A 20,736-nucleotide genomic window follows, 5' to 3' on the forward strand; every position below is an offset into this window, starting at 1 on the left:
GTGTGTGTGTGTGTGTGTGTGTGTGTGTGTGTGTGTGTGTGTGTGTGTGTGTGTGTGTGTGTGTGTGTGTGTGTGTGTGTGTGTGTGTGTGTGTGTGTGTGTGTGTGTGTGTGTGTGAGTGTGTGTGTGGTGTGTGTGCGGATGTATTTGTGAGAGATTCTCAGCATTTTCTTCATTGTCGTCAATGTGACCATATAAGATTTGGATCAAAGTGAATAGCTGCTGCCATCTGTGAGCGCTATATTTGTTCAACAGATTTCTTGAAAAAGCAACATACTGTATCCATTAATTTATCTGTTGTTTGATCATCCCACTCCATCCCTTTTTGCCATGCTGATATCAGTCTGTCTAACCATGGAGGTTTGGTTTACTCCTATAGGGTCATGTGCTTGCAATGCATTTCTTGTTAGGTTGTAACCAGATAAACTGAATAAAGGATTTAATGCTCAAGTTTGGATTATGATCTGATAGGAGCTGTACTGTAAGTAAGCTGTGCATTGTTCTGATGAACAGTTACATACACGTTAACATTTTGGTAAATTAGCTTTTATTGTTTAAAGAACTTATAAAAGAGATTTGTGTGTTTTTTTAACCTTCTGTTCATGGCATTGGCTGTTCAATGACAGGCATGTATTTGTTTGATATCTATCACTTGATGGTTTCATTTCAGAGACACAAATAATCAAGAATTCAGACCCCTTCCCTTTTTCCACATTTTGTTACGTTACAGCCTTATTCTAAAATGGATTAAAAAATAAAAAAAATCTCAGCAATCTACACACAATACCCCATAAAAACAAAGTGAAAACAGGTTTTTAGAAATGTGGGAAATGGTCAGTGGGATCTAAAGAATAATCAGGTCATATTGTTTATTATTTTGTGATGTCAATAAGGATGATATCAGGTAATAACTGTAACTCGGAAAGTGTACATATTCTATCAAGTTTACGTCTAAATGTTGTATAAAATATATGATTAAGTATGAGAGTATTTTGGTGAAGATAGGAATGTGATTTTAGTCTTCTAATGAGATAATAATTTTTCATATAAACTATGCACAGTGACTAGCCACACCCCGAGTGACATTAGAGATTGTGTAAACATGATGGAACGCCCCTTTTACCCCGAGTGCATAAAAAGCCTTGAAAAACAAATAAACCTTTAGACCAGCAGACGTGAAGAGTGAGCTAAACGTTGCAAATGGTTGAATTTCTACCAGACCAGCAAGCCCCACGGCTTAAAATGGTTGAATTTCTAATAGACCAGAAAGACCAGAAAACGTGAGACGAGGTGAAGAAAAAGACAATGCACTAGACCTTATCATCTCAGACTGCAGCTGGCATGTATAGCCGTCTAGAGAACTTTCACTCAAGACACGAGATAGAGAACAATCCCTCTCAGACAACCGCTGGTACATCTGAAGTATCTATCTAACCAGCACTACGACCAGAAACTCTACCAAGGACATTCGGATCTCTGGTGGGCAAACCAGAGTCTTACATCATCAACTCAACTATCGAGGACAGCTACACGTACAGTGGGGGAAAAAAGTATTTAGTCAGCCACCAATTGTGCAAGTTCTCCCACTTAAAAAGATGAGAGAGGCCTGTAATTTTCATCATAGGTACACGTCAACTATGACAGACAAATTGAGGAAAAAAAATCCAGAAAATCACATTGTAGGATTTTTTATGAATTTATTTGCAAATTATGGTGGAAAATAAGTATTTGGTCACCTACAAACAAGCAAGATTTCTGGCTCTCACAGACCTGTAACTTATTCTTTAAGTTTGTTATCAGTATAAAAGACACCTCTCCACAACCTCAAACAGTCACACTCCAAACTCCACTATGGCCAAGACCAAAGAGCTGTCAAAGGACACCAGAAACAAAATTGTAGACCTGCACCAGGCTGGGAAGACTGAATCTGCAATAGGTAAGCAGCTTGGTTTGAAGAAATCAACTGTGGGAGCAATTACTAGGAAATGGAAGACATACAAGACCACTGATAATCTCCCTCGATCTGGGGCTCCACGCAAGATCTCACCCCGTGGGGTCAAAATGATGACAAGAACGGTGAGCAAAAATCCCAGAACCACACGGGGTACCTAGTGAATGACCTGCAGAGAGCTGGGACCAAAGTAACAAAGCCTACCATCAGTAACACACTACGCCGCCAGGGACTCAAATCCTGCAGTGCCAGACGTGTCCCCCTGCTTAAGCCAGTACATGTCCAGGCCCGTCTGAAGTTTGCTAGAGTGCATTTGGATGATCCAGAAGAGGATTGGGAGAATGTCATATGGTCAGATGAAACCAAAATAGATATTTTTGGCAAAAACTCAACTCGTCGTGTTTGGAGGACAAAGAATGCTGAGTTGCATCCAAAGAACACCATACCTACTGTGAAGCATGGGGGTGGAAACATCATTATTTGGGGCTGTTTTTCTGCAAAGGGACCAGGACGACTGATCCGTGTAAAGGAAAGAATGAATGGGGCCATGTATCGTGAGATTTTGAGTGAAAACCTCCTTCCATCAGCAAGGGCATTGAAGATGAAACATGGCTGGGTCTTTCAGCATGACAATGATCCCAAACACACCGCCCGGGCAACGAAGGAGTGACTTCGTAAGAAGCATTTCAAGGTCCTGGAGTGGCCCAGCCAGTCTCCAGATCTCAACCCCATAGAAAATCTTTGGAGGGAGTTGAAGGTCTGTGTTGCCCAGCGACAGCCCCAAAACATCACTGCTCTAGAGGAGATCTGCATGGAGGAATGGGCCAAAATACCAGCAACAGTGTGTGAAAACCTTGTGAAGACTTACAGAAAACGTTTGACCTGTGTCATTGCCAACAAAGGGTATATAACAAAGTATTGAGAAACTTTTGTTATTGACCAAATACTTATTTTCTACCATAATTTGCAAATAAATTAATTATAAATCCTACAATGTGATTTTCTGGATTTTTTTTCCTCATTTTGTCTGTCATAGTTGACGTGTACCTATGATGAAAATGACAGGCCTCTCTCATCTTTTTAAGTGGGAGAACTTGCACAATTGGTGGCTGACTAAATACTTTTTTTCCCCACTGTATAACATACAGTTGAAGTCGGAAGTTTACATACACCTTAGCCAAATAAATTTAAACTAAGTTTTTCACAATTCCTGACATTTAATCCTAGTAAAAATTCCCTATTTTACGTAAATTAGGATCACCACTTTATTTTAAGAATGGGAAATGTCAGAATAATAGTAGAGAGAATTATTTATTTCAGCATTTATTTCTTTCATCACATTCCCAGTGGGTCAGAAGTTTACATACACTCAATTAGTATTTGGTAGCATTGCCTTTACATTGTTTAACTTGGGTCAAAAGTTACGGGTAGCCTTCCACAAGCTTCCCACAATAAGTTGGTTGAATTTTGGCCCATTCCTCCTGACAGAGCTGGTGTAACTGAGTCAGGTTTGTAGGCCTCCTTGCTCGCACATGCTTTTTCAGTTCTGCCCACAAATGTTCTATAGGATTGAGATCAGGGCTTTGTGATGGCCACTCCAATACCTTGACTTTGTTGTCCTTAAGCCATTTTGCCACAACTTTGGAAGTATGCTTGGGATCATTGTCCATTTGGAAGACCCATTTGCGACCAAGCTTTAACTTCCTGACTGATGTCTTGAGATGTTTCTTCAATATATCCACATCATTTTAAATCCTCATGATGTCATCTATTTTGTGAAGTGCACCAGTCCCTCCTGCAGCAAAGCACCCCCCACAGCATGATGCTGCCACCCCCGTGCTTCACGGTTGGGATGGTGTTCTTCAGCTTGCAAGCATCCCCCTTTTTCGTCCAAACATAACGATGGTCATTATGGCCAAACAGTTCTCTTTTTGTTTCATCAGACCAGAGGACATTTCTCCAAAAAGTACGATCTTTGTCCCCATGTGCAGTTGCAAACCATAGTCTGGCTTTTTTATGGCAGTTTTGGAGCAGTGGCTTCTTCCTTGCTGAGCGGCCTTTCAGGTTATGTCGATATAGGACTCGTTTTACTGTATTTGAACAAGATATTAGAGGTTGGCTCCGGTGTTGTATATCTGACAAAAAGTCAGTGTGTAGAGTGAATTACTGAATGCTACGAGCCAGGATATATTGGGCCGTGTATGGGATCCTGTTGTGTGCTTAAAACAAGTATAAGCTAAGCTAACAAAGGGAGTGCACCCATTTTGTTTTTCCCATGTCACGTTGAAATCCCCGTCTTGGCCAACGGAAGTCCCGACCCTCTGTACTCCCGCTCGAGTTCAGCTTTCTGTGATCAGTGACCCCTAGTGGTGAAGAATCGCAAGTAATCTTTGTTTGAAAAAAAAGTATTCTATGTGAGGGCAAAACGTGTTCTTATAGTGTGTAACTACGAGCTACACTTATGATATCCAGCCAATCTCAACTTTTGGATATCGTTGTGTCATTCAATTAAAAAAGTTAAATTGCCGAACATACCTTTTCAGGTTCTTCCAACTAATGAGACATTTTTAACTTTTCCATATTAACCTAGATAAAGCAACACTTTTCAGATAGCCTATACAGGTATGATTAATCATTAACATTGCTTAATCAATTAAATTTGTTTTTGCAAGCTCATTGGAGCAAACCCCCACAGTAATGAACCAGTATTGACGGAGGTCCCGCCTTCACGGGAATCCCACGTGGCTTCAGCCTTAGGGATAACTGACCCTGGTGGTAAATGGATCCTCACATTTGAACTACGGGCTACACTTATGATATCCAGCCAATCTCAACTGATTGGATATCGTTGTCTCATTCAATTGAATAAGATAAATTGCCGAACATACCTTTTCAGGTTCTTCCAACTAATGAGACAATTTAAACTTTTCCATATTAACCTAGATAAAGCAACGCTTTCAGGTTAATTAAAGTTTAATTCCCAGATAGCCTATACAGGTATGATTAATCATTAACATTGATTAATCTATTCAATTTGCTTTTGCAAGCTCATTGGAGCCAACCCCACAGTACTGAACCAGTATTGACTGAAGTCCCGCTTTCACAGGAATCCTACGTGGCTTCAGCCTTAGGGATAAGTGGTGAATGTACCCTCACATTTGAACTACTGGTTACATTTATGATATCCAGCAAATCTCAACTGACTGGATATCATTGTCTCATTCAATTTAATAAGTTAAATTGCCGAACATACCTTTTCAGGTTGATCATTTGGATAAGATCCAAATTGATTTGGTTGAACAAAGGAGACAACATTTTTAACTTTTCCATATTAATCTAGATAAAGCAACGCTTTCAGGTAAATTCAAGTTTAATTCCCAGATAGCATGTACAGGTATGATTAATCATTATCATTGATTAATCAACTCAATTTGCTTTTGCAAATTCATTCATGTCCAACTCCCACATTACTGATGCAGTAGTGATGGTTAATTAACGTCAATAAATAGATTACAATTGTTTTTGCAGCTTCCAATAACTCAAAACCCAAACTTTTAAAAAACAACAACATATATATTTTTTAATAATGTGCTAGCTATCGGAGGGGTTGGTCCCCACTCCCCCGCTAATTAGTGAACCCTCACCCATAAAAGGATTGATCGCTGACCTCGGCAGCGATCCATAACTATGCCATTATCGGGAAAACAGCAGAAATTGCAACAAAAGCTCTCCAAAATCATCCATCGGGCGCAAGCCTTGTAAAGGTTCTCTCCAGTTTAGCCCTGATGTATCGCCATCAGAGATTGGCATCGGTCCAATACTGCAGTGCACAGCTGAAGCACGAGCAAGAAATGGTTGAGATGAAGGGACAGGTGGAGAGAACCGGGAAACTAATGACAAAAGCAGATGAGGAAAACATTCTGTTAACCGAGGAACTGCGATTTGAAAACGGAACAATTAAAAGTAATTGCAAAAACATATGACGACGAACGGTCAGCAACTCTTCAACAAAATCGTCTTCTACAGGAACAAAATCATCTTCTACAGGAACAACTCGATTTAGCAAAAACTAAATACGACGAAGTCCACGCCAAACCAGATAAATCTGACGAGTTATATACAAACAGGAGTGCGCAACTTGATAACATACATGCAGTTTTGATGAATGTTACTCAAAGCAATAATGTTCTAGTCCAAATGCTGCACACCAACGACGATCAGTTAATGAACACAATGACCAAGTTGGATGACAAATCAGCGAAACTCATTGAAGTCGCTGACCAAATGAATGATGTGAGAACTCAGGTGATGAAGATGGAAATATTGATTTCTAGCAAGCGGAGGAAATCTCATCACTGAATCTCTCTGTCACGACTTCCGCCGAAGTTGGTGCCTCTCCTTGTTCGGGCGGCGTTCGGCGGTCGTCGTCACCAGCTTTCTAGCTGCCACCGATCTACGTTTCTTTTTCCATTTGTTTTATCTTGATTGCACACACCTGGTTCCCATTACATTATATTATTTCCCTATTTAACCCTCTGGTTCCCACATGGTATTGTGCGTGTTTGTTCTTTGTTTTGTGTCTGAGACTAATGTGAGCTGGTGTGTTTTCCCTGCATGGAAATTAGTGTTGTTTATTTTTCGAGTAAAGTACGTCGTTTACTCAGTTCTGTGTCCTGAGCATGACTCCGTCCTACCACTGCACATTGACACTTGACACTCTCGCTCCGTACTCAAGACCTCTACCTGCAAACCATGTCAGATAAGTATGAGGCCGAAATGAGCAAGTGCGACACTCACGTGTCTGAAATACGTACTCTAAGCGCCCAAGTGGACTCTGCCATGCAGCAGAATACCACCCTTAGGTACCATCTGGAAGAATTCCAGAACAGTCACACGCTACAGCGTGACTACCCAGTCGCAACCAGAGCTCAGTACACAAAGGAGTGAAGACAACAGAAGGTTTCAGACTTTGCCTCTCGCAAATGTCCCTCAGTCTTCCCCTCTTGGCCATTTGGCACAGGGTAATATGGTGCCAACAAAGCCAAAGCTTTGCTTCTCCTCTTGGCCCTTCGGCCCACAATTCCCCACAGGATGAAGTCAACCTTCCCCGCGCACTTGGCACGGAACGCCTTGACAAACTCGTCAAAAACATCTGCACCTTTGACCCTGTTCCAGGTAAGCCAAACGACACTGAGACATTCCTTGCAGACATAGAGGACACCTTGAATGGCTACCCGAACGCTATGTGTGCTGACAGGCTTTACTTGTTGAATTGAATTTCGAATAGACACGTGACAAGGTCCATTCGTCTCCAACAGCAACACGTGCAAAACGATTAGGCTAAACTTACCACAGCTTTGAAAATAGAATTCAATGGTTCTGCGACTTGCAAACACAACAGCTCGCTGGCTAACACTGTCAAGCAAGCTCAGAATGAACACCCACAAGCTTACTATCAATCAATCAATCAATTTTATTTTATATAGCCCTTCTTACATCAGCTAATATCTCGAAGTGCTGTACAGAAACCCAGCCTAAAACCCCAAACAGCTAGTAATGCAGGTGTAGAAGCACGGTGGCTAGGAAAAACTCCCTAGAAAGGCAAAACCTAGGAAGAAACCTAGAGAGGAACCAGGCTATGAGGGGTGGCCAGTCCTCTTCTGGCTGTGCCGGGTGGAGATTATAACAGAACCATGCCAAGATGTTCAAAAATGTTCATAAGTGACAAGCATGGTCAAATAATAATCAGGAATAAATCTCAGTTGGCTTTTCATAGCCGATCATTAGAGTTTAAAACAGCAGGTCTGGGACAGGTAGGGGTTCCATAACCGCAGGCAGAACAGTTTAAACTGGAATAGCAGCAAGGCCAGGCGGACTGGGGATAGCAAGGAGTCACCACGGCCGGTAGTCCCGACGTATGGTCCTAGGGCTCAGGTCTCTCAGTTGGCTTTTCATAGCCGATCATTTAGAGTTGAAAACAGCAGGTCTGGGACAGGTAGGGGTTTCGTAGCCGCAGGCAGAACAGTTGAAACTGGAATAGCAGCAAGGCCAGGCGGACTGGGGGCAGCAGGGTGTCATCATGCCCGGTAGTCCTGACGTATGGTCCTAGGGCTCAGGTTCTCAGAGAGAAAGAGAGAACGAGAGAATTAGAGAGAGCATACTTAAATTCACACAGGACACTGGATAAGACAGGAGAAGTACTCCAGGTATAACCAACTAACCCCAGCCCCCCGACACATAAACTACTGCAGCATAAATACTGGAGGCTGAGACAGGAGCGGTCCGGAGACACTGTGGCCCCATCCGAAGAAACCCCCGGACAGGGCCAAACAGGAAGGATATAACCCCACCCACTCCGCCAAAGCACAGCCCCCGCACCACTAGAGGGATATCCCCAACCACCAACTTACAATCCTGAGACAAGGCCGAGTATAGCCCACAGAGGTCTCCACCACAGCACAAACCAAGGGGGGGGGGGGGCGCCAACCCAGACAGGAAGATCACGTCAGTAACTCAACCCACTCAAGTGACGCACCCCTCCCAGGGACGGCATGAAAGAGCACCAGCAGGCCAGTGACTCAGCCCCTGCAACAGGGTTAGAGGCAGAGAACCCCAGTGGAGAGGGGAACCGGCCTGGCAGAGACAGCAAGGGCTGTTCGTTGCTCCAGCCTTTCCGTTCACCTTCACACTCCTGGGCCAGACTACACTCAATCATATGACCTACTGAAGAGATAAGTCTTCAGTAAAGACTTAAAGGTTGAGACCGAGTCTGCGTCTCTCACATGGGTAGGCAGACTGTTCCATAAAAATGGAGATCTATAGGAGAAAGCCCTGCCTCCCGCTGTTTGCTTAGAAATTCTAGGGACAATTAGGAGGCCTGCGTCTTGTGACCGTAGCGTACGTATTGGTATGTACGGCAGGACCAACTCGGAAAGATAGGTAGGAGCAAGCCCATGTAACGCTTTATAGGTTAACAGTAAAACCTTGAAATCAGCCCTTGCCTTAACAGGAAGCCAGTGTAGGGAAGCTAGCACTGGAGTAATATGATCAAATTTCTTGGTTCTAGTCAGGATTCTAGCAGCCGTATTTAGCACTAACTGAAGTTTATTTAGTGCTTTATCCGGGTAGCCGGAAAATAGAGCATTGCAGTAGTCTAATCTAGAAGTAACAAATGCATGGATTAATTTTTCTGCATCATTTTTGGACAGAAAATTTCTGATTTTTGCAATGTTACGTAGATGGAAAAAAGCTGTCCTTGAAACAGTCTTGATATGTTCGTCAAAAGAGAGATCAGGGTCAAGAGTAACGCCTAGGTCCTTCACAGTTTTATTTGAGACGACTTTACAACCATCAAGATGAATTGTCAGATTTAACAGAAGATCTCTTTGTTTCTTGGGACCTAGAACAAGCATCTCTGTTTTGTCCGAGTTTAAAAGTAAAAAGTTTTCAGCCATCCACTTCCTTATGTCTGAAACACAGGCTTCTAGCGAGGGCAATTTTGGGGCTTCACCATGCTTCATTGAAATGTACAGCTGTGTGTCATCCGCATAGCAGTGAAAGTTAACATTATGTTTTCGAATAACATCCCCAAGAGGTAAAATATATAGTGAAAACAATAGTGGTCCTAAAACGGAACCTTGAGGAACACCGAAATGTACAGTTGATTTGTCGGAGGACAGACCATTCACAGAGACAAACTGATATCTTTCCGACAGGTAGGATCTAAACCAGGCCAGAACTTGTCCGTGTAGACCAATTTGGGTTTCCAGTCTCTCCAAAAGAATGTGGTGATCGATGGTGTCAAAGGCAGCACTAAGGTCTAGTAGCACGAGGACAGATGCAGAGCCTCGGTCTGACGCCATTAAAAGGTCATTTACCACCTTCACAAGTGCAGTCTCAGTGCTATGATGGGGTCTAAAACCAGACTGAAGCATTTCGTATACATTGTTTGTCTTCAGAAAGGCAGTGAGTTGCTGCGCAACAGCTTTTTCTAAAATTTTTGAGAGGAATGGAAGATTCGATATTGGCCGATAGTTTTTTATATTTTCCGGGTCAAGGTTTGGCTTTTTCAAGAGAGGCTTTATCACTGCCACTTTTAGTGAGTTTGGTACACATCCGGTGGATAGAGAGCTGTTTATTATGTTCAACATAGGAGGGCCAAGCACAGGAAGCAGCTCCTTCAGCAGTTTAGTAGGAATAGGATCCAGTATGCAGCTTGAAGGTTTAGAGGCCATGATTATTTTCATCATTGTGTCAAGAGATATAGTACTAAAACACTTAAGTGTCTCTCCCGATCCCAGGCCCTCGCAGAGCTGTGCAGATCCAGGACAGCTAAGCCCTGGAGGAATACGCAGATTCAAAGAGGAGTCCGTAATTTGCTTTCTAATGGTCATGATCTTTTCCTCAAAGAAGTTCATGAATTTATCACTGCTGAAGTGAAAACCATCCTCTCTTGGGGAATGCTGCTTTTTAGTTAGCTTTGCAACAGTATCAAAAAGAAATTTTGGATTGTTCTTATTTTCCTCGATTAATTTGGAAAAGTAGGATGATCGAGCAGCAGTGAGGGCTCTTCGGTACTGCACGGTACTGTCTTTCCAAGCTAGTCGGAAGACTTCCAGTTTGGTGTGGCGCCATTTCCGTTCCAATTTCCTGGAAGCTTGCTTCAAAGCTCGGGTATTTTCTGTATACCAGGGAGCTAGTTTCTTATGACAAATGTTTTTCGTTTTTAGGGGTGCAACTGCATCTAGGGTATTGTGCAAGGTTAAATTTAGTTCCTCAGTTAAGTGGTTAACTGATTTTTGTCCTCTGACGTCCTTGGGTAGGCAGAAGGGGTCTGGAAGGGCATCAATGAATTTTTGTGTTGTCTGAGAATTTATAGCACGACTTTTGATGCTCCTTGGTTGGGGTCTGAGCAGATTATTTGTTGCGATTGCAAACGTAATAAAATGGTGGTCCGATAGTCCAGGATTTTGTGGAAAAACATTAAGATCTACAACATTTATTCCATGGGACAAAACTAGGTCCAGAGTATGACTGTGGCAGTGAGTAGGTCCAGAGACATGTTGGACAAAACCCACTGAGTCGATAATGGCTCCGAAGGACTTTTGGAGTGGGTCTGTGGACTTCTCCATGTGAATATTAAAATCACCAAAAATTAGAATATGATCTGCTATGACTACAAGGTCTGATAGGAATTCAGGAAACTCAGAGAGGAACGCTGTATATGGCCCAGGAGGCCTGTAAACAGTAGCTATAAAAAGTGATTGAGTAGGCTGCATAGATTTCATGACTAGAAGCTCGAAAGATGAAAACGTCATTTTTTTTTTTGTAAATTGAAATTTGCTATCGTAAATGTTAGCAACACCTCCGCCTTTGCGGGATGCACGGGGAATATGGTCACTAGTGTAACCAGGAGGTGAGGCCTCATTTAACACAGCAAATTCATCAGGCTTAAGCCATGTTTCAGTCAGGCCAATCACATCAAGATTATGATCAGTGATTAGTTCATTGACTATGACTGCCTTTGAAGTGAGGGATCTAACATTAAGTAACCCTATTTTGAGATGTGAGGTATCACGATCTCTTTCAATAATGGCAGGAATGGAGGAGGTCTTTATCCTAATAAGATTGCTAGGGTGGACACCACCATGTTTAGTTTTGCCCAACCTAGGTCGAGGCACAGACACAGTCTCAATGGGTATGGCTGAGCTGACTACACTGACTATGCTATTGGCAGACTCCACTAAGCTGGCAGGTTGGCTAACAGCCTGCTGCCTGGCCTGCACCCTATTTCACTGTGGGGCTAAAGGAGTTAGAGCCCTATCTATGTTGGTAGATAAGAGGAGAGCACCCCTCCAGCTAGGATGGAGTCCGTCACTCCTCAGCAGGTCAGGCTTGATCCTGTTTGTGGGTGAGTCCCAGAAAGAGGGCCAATTATCCACAAATGTTATCTTTTGGGAGGGGCAGAAAACAGTTTTCAACCAGCGATTAAGTGCTGAGACTCTGCTGTAGAGCTCGTCACTTCCCCTAACTGGGAGGGGGCCAGAGACAATTACTCGATGCCGACACATCTTTCTAGCTGATTTACACGCTGAAGCTATGTTGCACTTGGTGACCTCTGACTGTTTCATCCTAACATCGTTGGTGCCGACGTGGATAACAATATCTCTATACTCTCTACACTCGCCAGTTTTAGCTTTAGCCAGCACCATCTTTAGATTAGCCTTAACGTCGGTAGCCCTGCCCCCTGGTAAACAGTGTATGATCGCTGGGTGATTCGTTTTAAGTCTAATACTGCGGGTAATGGAGTCGCCAATGACTAGGGTTTTCAATTTGTCAGAGCTAATGGTGGGAGCCTTCGGCGTCTCAGACCCCGTAACGGGAGGAGTAGAGACTAGAGAAGACTCAGACTCAGACTCCGACTCGCTACATAATGGGGAAAACCGGTTGAAGGTTTCTGTCGGCTGAATGAGCGACACCGGTTGAGCATTCCAACAGTATTTCCCTCCAGAAGCCATGAGAAAGTTGTCCGGCTGCAGGGACTGTGCGGGGGGAGTTATACTAACGTTACTGTCTGTACTTACTGGTGGCACAGACGCTGTTTCTTCCTTTCCTACACTGATAATACTCTTGCCTAACGATTGCGTCTGAAGCTGGGCTTGTAGCACAGCTATTCTCGCCGTAAGGCGAGAATTCTCCTGTATATTATGAGTACAGCGACTGCAATTAAAAGACATCATGTTAATGTTACTACTTAGCTTCGGCTGTTGAAGATGTTGATGAGCCATGTCCAGATAAAGCGTCCGGAGTGAAAAAGTTGAATAAGGGAAAAAAAAAAAAAGTTGCGATGGAAAAACGGAAAATAACGTAAAGTTGGCAGCTAAAACGCACAGGAAAATGACTCTTCTGTCTCGGGATAAACGTCCGGGGTGAAAAAGTTTAACGAAAAAAGATGAGTGAGGACAAAACTAAAAAGTTGGTAAATTTGTTGAACACAGAGATTGATTAAACGTTTATTAAAAGTAAAACGTGAATAGTTTGGCAGGTAGCCAAGTAGCAACAAACAGCAGAGCAGCACGGAGACAATGCGGAAGCTTCGTTCAGCATACTTTGGCCTACTCACTGAAACCGGAATGGAAGAGCTATTACCATTCAAACAAATGTTTCTGTCGAACATGTAGCCCACCTTCATTACCTACTTGGGTCCTACAGCCCACGTTGGTTTGCCAATCTCAGAACTCAGAGAGCTTGCGAGCACAGCTTTTGAGGCATCAAAAGTGCGCAGCGCTAAGAGCCCTGACATCTCGATTTTGGAGTTTGAACAGGAGCACTCACTCCAGTTAGAGGGTGCATTAACAGGTATTGAAGCGTCAAGAGATGACGTACAACAACGGTTTCTACCACGAAACCACGATACCAATACCCACCATGGTCAAAATAACTGTAAAGTACGTCGCCAGCGAAACGACTACAGCTACAATCGACCGGATCGCTACGTTCCTGCACCCAATCCAACCAAAGTGTCAGAGCACAAGGGTAACAATGGTGAACAAGGGTTCAATGACGGCAGAAGCATACGCCAATACTCGCAAAAACCTCTGCTAAGAGAAATAAAGAACCAGAAAGAATTTGATAAACAGGAAAAAGACAAGTCACTATGACTAGACGTGGAATTGCCGGAAAACAGGTCCGCCAGAATTAAGACCCTTAGCAAGGACGTTAAAAATCTAATTACTCCCGCTCTCACTCGAGACCCTATCCAGGGCCCGCTCGATCAAGACACAAGCCCACAAGCTTTATCTATAGTCTCTGATACAAATGTTGTGAAGAAAAAGTTCATACACATCGCAAGAGCCAATTCCACTCGAAACCCGATAAGTCCATCTGTTTTCACCATGAACAGAAATTACACATCACGCCGTTGCGAACGACCACTCCACTTTGTGGGGAATATGACCACAAAATGCGACTCAAACAGCCCATACCTGGAAACAGCCCTGGAGGACTGCTTAACCTGTCATGCGCTAATTGATTCGGGCTCTACAATATCGCTCATCTCTCAAACATTGTTCAATGATCTCAAAAGGGCTTTGAACCCAGCTAAACGTTTGTTGAAAACGGAACGATGAGATACTTCACTTTGAGGTTTCACCCAGACTACCTCGCCTCTCACAATGCGACTCATGCTGAAACTACACTTCCAAGACGTATCGCCTGTTCACCCTGTGTATGTTACCAGCCTCGAAAGTGAACCCCTGCTACTTGGAGTAGACTTGATGGATCGGTTGATCCCACTGATGGATTGGAAGACCAACCAAGTGTGGTCACAGGCGACTGTGCCGTCTCCACTGACCATACTGTCGTCTCCTACCACTGACTGCGACACAGTCATCCACAAAGAGCATCTATCAAAAGAGCCCCTTTCGAAAAATATGTCTCGATTCTTCTCCGTGAAGCATCTGACCCAAGGAGATATTACGATATCTCGTTACATTCAATCAGCAAACCTGATTGACCAGTCCTTTCATGATTTCAAGCCAGCAGTCTCTGTGAATGAGCCACTTCACTCCTCCTTGGATTCATGCGATACTGTAGCTGAGATTAACTTCTCTTGTCCTACGGACACTTCCACAAGCACTGCGGCCGTCTCAGGAATAAAAGCATTGACGTGCAGAGTGTACTCTGCTTCCGATGTTACATTTTCCGCTTTGAGGGGGACTGAAACCCCTTACAATGCAACTTACGGCGTCAGTCCCGCAACTGACCCGATGATTCCCACTGGTGAAATACTCTGCCATATCGCAGAAAGATATCCTTGTCTCAGTTCGCAGGTATTGGAACGGTCACCACACATGGACGCTGTGGTGACTGACAGGCCACGACAGCCACTGAGCGTTTTCAAGCACAAACACCAGGAGATTTGGTTGAATGGTTACAGCAAATCTACTAACCACCCGCCTGCTGACAACTCACACAAAGGTTCCAACCTTTTCGTTTGTGCCTTGGACACCAACACCCACCGCAGGGGGGGGGGGGGTCCCTAGACACAAAGGAGAGGGAATACAAGCCCAGACCCATGATGAGCCGCGTCGAGGCCGGTGGGGGTTCGAGACTACGTGCAACACTGTACGAGACCGCCAGGGCAGGAAACAAATCTAGTTGTAAACTTCCCCATGACAACATAGAGCGGACAAGCCCCTCGATGGGGATAATCTTAGAACACATCTGAGATATCACTGAGGTGTACCACACTGGTTGTAAAATAACTCCAGTGGACTTTCCACCTCCAAAACAAATGGCAACAATAATCATTCCTTGCCATGTGTAGTTTCAACTACAATGCAACTAGTAAAATGCTCTAATCATGTATTCCGGTAGGATACTATTTCAGAATAAATTGGTAGGATAGCTGGTCCCCTTGAGTAATAGTACCAATGCCAGCAACAGTCAGTCCAGCCACAATCAGTAAGAAGGTTAGAGACCTAACAAGTCAAATGGCCCTTGACAACAGCGACAGAGGAGTAGGTAGTCACTCAGATTTCAACATGTTGAAGGGAATCTCCCAAAACACTCTTCTGATGGTTAACACACATGCCACTAATAAATAGAACCCTCCATTCAGGAGGAAAGTTATTATAAGTCATGAACCATGATCACACCGCGTACAACTGGTTCAGTGCTTATAGAGTACTTCCGTCGTGAGGTTAGCTCCTCCGGGGATAACATAGCTATGAAATAGTCTCCTTCATACCTATCGCCAGTACAATGTTTTAAGACACCGTGACCTGTAGTAAAACCACTACAGGTTCCCCCGACATCAATTCTTACTGACCTCTAGGCATTGACATTAAAATTATCTGATTACGTCAGACTCATTCTGAACAGGTTGCAGCCTACCAGGATACTTCATTTTCTTTCCCTTGGCATGCACGCTTGTGTAAGCATAAGCGCACATGTACAACGGAACATTCAATGAGGATTTATGCTAGGATCACTTAAGGGTCCGAGCAAAACACCAGCCTTGGTAAAGTTACATTTACCCTGAGGCCTTTGATTCTACAGCTACCGTACTCACCAGTTTCTCCCCAGAAGATCATAGGTCATCCCTGTAGGCTGTCCGAATCTGGTGCCTTATAAACTGTAGACTTATCATATAGTTATCAACTTAAGCAACACACCACTAAGTGGGAAAACCCTAGACATGACATTAGAGACAATGCCATGATAGAGTCATTTAGCCAAGACCGTGGACATATATAGAATACAGTCCAATTAGATGATTAAGGTGTGGTAACTATATTTTGTATCTCTATTGCTAATGCTTTTATTCATTTTGTTTCATTTTCTCTGACGCGAAGTGATAGAGCCATAAACAAGTTCCCCATACAACCATCAGTTAGTGCCACAACGTCGCTCATTTGGGAAATAAATGTAATTATGTATTTCGTGAGTGTGTGTGCGTACATTGTTAACATCTGCCTAAGTTACTGCCCAGATCTACCAGTCTGGATGACCGGACGACTGGTCTGGACGACCGGACGACGGGTCCGGAACGGAGATCCCCAACCAGGACATCCCCTGGCCATTCTTGTGGTGGCCTGCAGCTTGCAGAGATCCTCCCAAGGTAAACCACCAGAGGGGGAACTGCAACGGCGATCCCCAACCAGGACATCCCCTGGCCATTCTTGTGGTGGCCTGCAGCTTGCAGAGATCCTCCCAAGGTAAACCACCAGAGGGGGACCGCAATGATGATCCACAGCCAGGACATCCTGTGGTCATTTTTATGGTGGGTTGCAACTTGCAGAATAATACCAAGATTGAACCACCAGAGGGGGACTGTCATGACTTGCCCTCATGGGTTGAGGATCAAACATTCCTAATAGGCAAAGGTTTGATCACCCCCTTTCCTGGGGGCCAGTTTTATGACATAACAGCCAGACATAAATAGTTTGCAGAAAAGGACTCATTTTGGTCTCTAGTATGGGAAGAAATAAATTCCCTGTGAGACAAAAGAAGTCTTCCCACCAAGACTCCAACATCCAAAAGTGGATAATGAAACAATATTCCTACTTAAAAGAATGTGGGAAATGGTCAGTGGGGATCTAAAGAATAATCAGGTCATATTGTTTATTATTTTGTGATGTCATTAAGGATAATATATAACTGTAAGTAATAACTGTAACTCGGAAAGTGTACATATTCTATCTATCAAGTTTACATCTAAATGTTGTATAAAATATATGATTAAGTATGACAGTATTTTGGTGAAGATAGGATTGTGATTTTAGTCTTCTAATGAAATAATAGTTTTTCATATACACTATGCACAGTGACTAGCCACGCCCCGAAAGACATCAAAAATCATGTAAACATGATGGAACGCCCCTTTTACCCCGAGTGCATAAAAAGCCTTGAAAAACAAATCAACCTTTAGACCAGCAGACAAGAAGTGTGAGCTAAACGTTGCAAATGGTTGAAACTCTACCAGACCAGCAAGCCCCACGGCTTAAAATTGTTGAATTTCTACAAGACCAGAAAGACCAGAAAACGTGAGACGTTAGTGCACACATTTGAAATGGAGAAACTCAACCTCTCAACCTCTACACGAGGTGAAGAAAAAGACAATGCACTAGACCTTATCATTTCAGTCTGCAGCTGGCATGTATAGTCGTCTGGAGAACTTTCACTCAAGACACGAGCTAGAGAACAATTCCTCTCAGACAACAGCTGGTACATCTGAAGTATCTATTCTAACCAGCACTACGACTAAAAACTCTATCAAGGACATTGGGATCTCTAGGAACCAGTCCTACATCATCAACTCAACTATCGAGGACAGCTACACGTAAATACGTTGCATTTCTATTCCGAATGAGCGTTATTATGGTGCATAAGTATGATGATTATTGTGAGCGTTGTCTCCAAAGTAACCACAATAGTTTCAATCTCTCTCTCCCTTCCATTCTGACCACTCCACTACCCAACCATTCATGCTAATGTTAGTCCAGTCCACTAGGGACCTGTTTTCATGTATTACGTTAGAAATCAATAACCTATGTGTGTTTGTATTGTGTTATTATTTAGTTAGTTAGTAAATAAATCAAATCAAAATCAAAAAAATCTAATCAAACGTTATTTGGGTCCTTAGCTTAGTGATGAGCTTTGTGGGAACTATGGTGTTGAACGGTGAGCTGTAGTCAATGAATAGCATTCTCACATAGGTGTTCCTTTTGTCCAGGTGTGAAAGGGCAGTGTGGAGCATAGTAGAGATTGCATCACCTGTGGATCTGTTGGGGCGATATGCAAATTGGAGTGGGTTTAGGGTTTCTGGGATAAGGGTGTTGATGTGAGTCACGACCAGCCTTTCAAAGCACTTCTTGGCTACAGAAGTGAGTGCTCCAGGTCGGTAGTCATTTAGGCAGGTTACCTTAGTGTTCTTGGGCACAGGGACTATGGTGGTCTGCTTGAAACATGTTGGTATTACAGACTCAGACAGGGAGAGGTTGAAAATGTCAGTGAAGACACTTGCCAGTTGGTCAGTGCATGCTCGGAGTACACGTCCTAGTAATCCGTCTGGCGCTGCGGCCTTGTGAATGTTGACCTGTTTAAAGGCCTTACTCACATCGGCTACGGAGAGCGCGATCACACAGTCACCCGGAACAGCTGATGCTCTCATGCATGTTTCAGTGATACTTGCCTCGAAGCGAGCATAGAAGTAATTTAGTTTGTCTGGTAGTCTCGTGTCACTGGGCAGCTCGCGGCTGTGCTTCCCTTTGTAGTCTGTAATAGTTTGCAAGCCCTGCCGCATCCGACGAGCGTCGGAGCTGGTGTAGTATGATTCGATCTTAGTCCTTTATTGATGCTTAGTCCTTATTAGTCCTTTTATTTGCTTGTAAGCAGGAATCAGGAGGATAGAATTATGGTCAGATTTTCCAAATGGAGGGCGAGGGAGCGCTTTGTATGCGTCTCTGTGTGTGGAGTAAAGGTGGTCTAGAGTTTATTTCCCTCTGGTTGCACATTTAACATGCTGGTAGAAATGAGGTAAAACAGATTTACGTTTCCCTGCATTAAAGTCCCCGGCCACTAGGAGCGCCGCCTCTGGATGTGCGTTTTCCTGTTTGCTTATGGCCGTATACAGTTCATTGAGTGCGGTCTTAGTGCCAGCATCAGTTTGTGGTGGTAAATAGACAGCTACGAAGAATATAGATGGAAACTCTCTTGGTAGATAGTGTTGTCTACATCTTATCATGAGATACTCTACCTCAGGCGAGCAAAACCTCAAGACTTCCTTAAATATCGTGCACCAGCTGTTGTTTACAAATATACATAGACCGCCACCCCTTGACTTACAAGAGGCTGCTGTTCTATCCTGGCGATACAGTGTATAACCTGCCAGCTGTATGTTATTCATGTCATCGTTCAGCCACAACTCGGTGAAACATAATATATTACAGTTTTTAATGTCCCGTTGGTAGGATATTCGTGCCTGTAGTTCATCCATTTTATTATCAAGCGATTGTAAGTTGGCCAATCGTATCGATGGCAAAGGCAGATTAGCCACTCGTCGCCGGCTCCTTACCAAGCACCCCGATCTCCTTCCGCGATATCTCCTTTTCTTTCTACTGCGAATGATGGGGATGAGGGCCCTGTCGGGTTTCTGGAGCAAATCCCTCTCGTCCGACTCATAAAAGAAACATTATTTGTCCAGTTCAAGGTGTGTAATCGCTGTTCTGATGTCCAGAAGCTATTTTCGGCCATAAGAGACGGTAGCAGCAACATTATGTACAAAATAAGTTACAAACAATGCGAAAAAACACACAAAATAGCACGGTTGGTTAAGAGTCCATAAAACGGCAGCCATCCCCTCCGGCGCCGTCATAATAATTAAGCCAATTAGTGTATTGCTGATTCATCAATAAGGTTAGGGTTCTTGGAGGTTCAAGGATTATGCGACGTTCAGAATGAGACTGATAAGAGGTAATTACGTAATAAGTGACTGTTATCGATATATATAACATATATATATATATCTTCTATGAGTTTAATTCGGGAGATGGAAACTCGTTAAACAACTTCTTCCATGGTGCCCCAAATTCCTAATGAGTTAATTGTTATAGTTAGGTGATTCGATAAATAACAGTCATACATTAAAGTAAGTCTCGTCACGAAACTATATACAGGGAGGGAAAAAAGTATTTGATCCCCTGCTGATTTTGTATGTTTGTCCACTGACAAAGAAATTATCAGTCTATAATTTTAATGGTAGGTTTATTTGAACAGTGAGAGACAGAATGACAACAAAAAAATCCAGAAAAACGCATGTTAAAAATGTTATAAATTGATTTGCATTTTAATGAGGGAAATAAGTATTTGACCCCCGCTCAATCAGAAAGATTTCTGGCTCCCAGGTGTCTTTTATACAGGTAACGAGCTCAGATTAGGAGCACACTCTTAAAAGGAGTGCTCCTAATCTCAGCTTGTTACCTGTATAAAAGACACCTGTCCACAGAAGCAATCAATCAATCAGATTCCAAACTCTCCACCATGGCCAAGACCAAAGAGCTCTCCAAGGATGTCAGGGACAAGATTGTAGACCTACACAAGGCTGGAATGGGCTACAAGACCATCGCCAAGCAGCTTGGTGAGAAGGTGACAACAGTTGGTGGGATTATTCGCAAATGGAAGAAACACAAAATAACTGTCAATCTCCCTCGGCCTGGGGCTCCATGCAAGATCTCACCTCGTGGAGTTGCAATGATCATGAGAACGGTGAGGAATCAGCCCAG

At 43.4% G+C, this 20,736-nt stretch overlaps 1 protein-coding gene across 1 annotated transcript in view; it reads left to right on the forward strand.

The window, feature by feature from the left end:
- Positions 1-6,703: 6,703 nt before the first annotated feature.
- LOC311149525 (proline-rich transmembrane protein 4-like) overlaps positions 6,704-20,736 on the forward strand; it is a gene marked incomplete at its 5' end in the record, with an annotated part of 57,897 nt that continues 43,864 nt past the window's right edge. Inside the window, one exon of the mRNA XM_084186706.1 lies at positions 6,704-6,813. Coding sequence (XP_084042832.1) covers positions 6,704-6,813 — 110 coding nt within the window. The remainder of the gene's footprint in view (positions 6,814-20,736) is intronic.

Source organism: Coregonus lavaretus (genome assembly GCF_964263955.1).
Source record: "Coregonus lavaretus genome assembly, chromosome: 22".
In the NCBI taxonomy this organism is placed as follows: Eukaryota; Metazoa; Chordata; class Actinopteri; order Salmoniformes; family Salmonidae; genus Coregonus; species Coregonus lavaretus.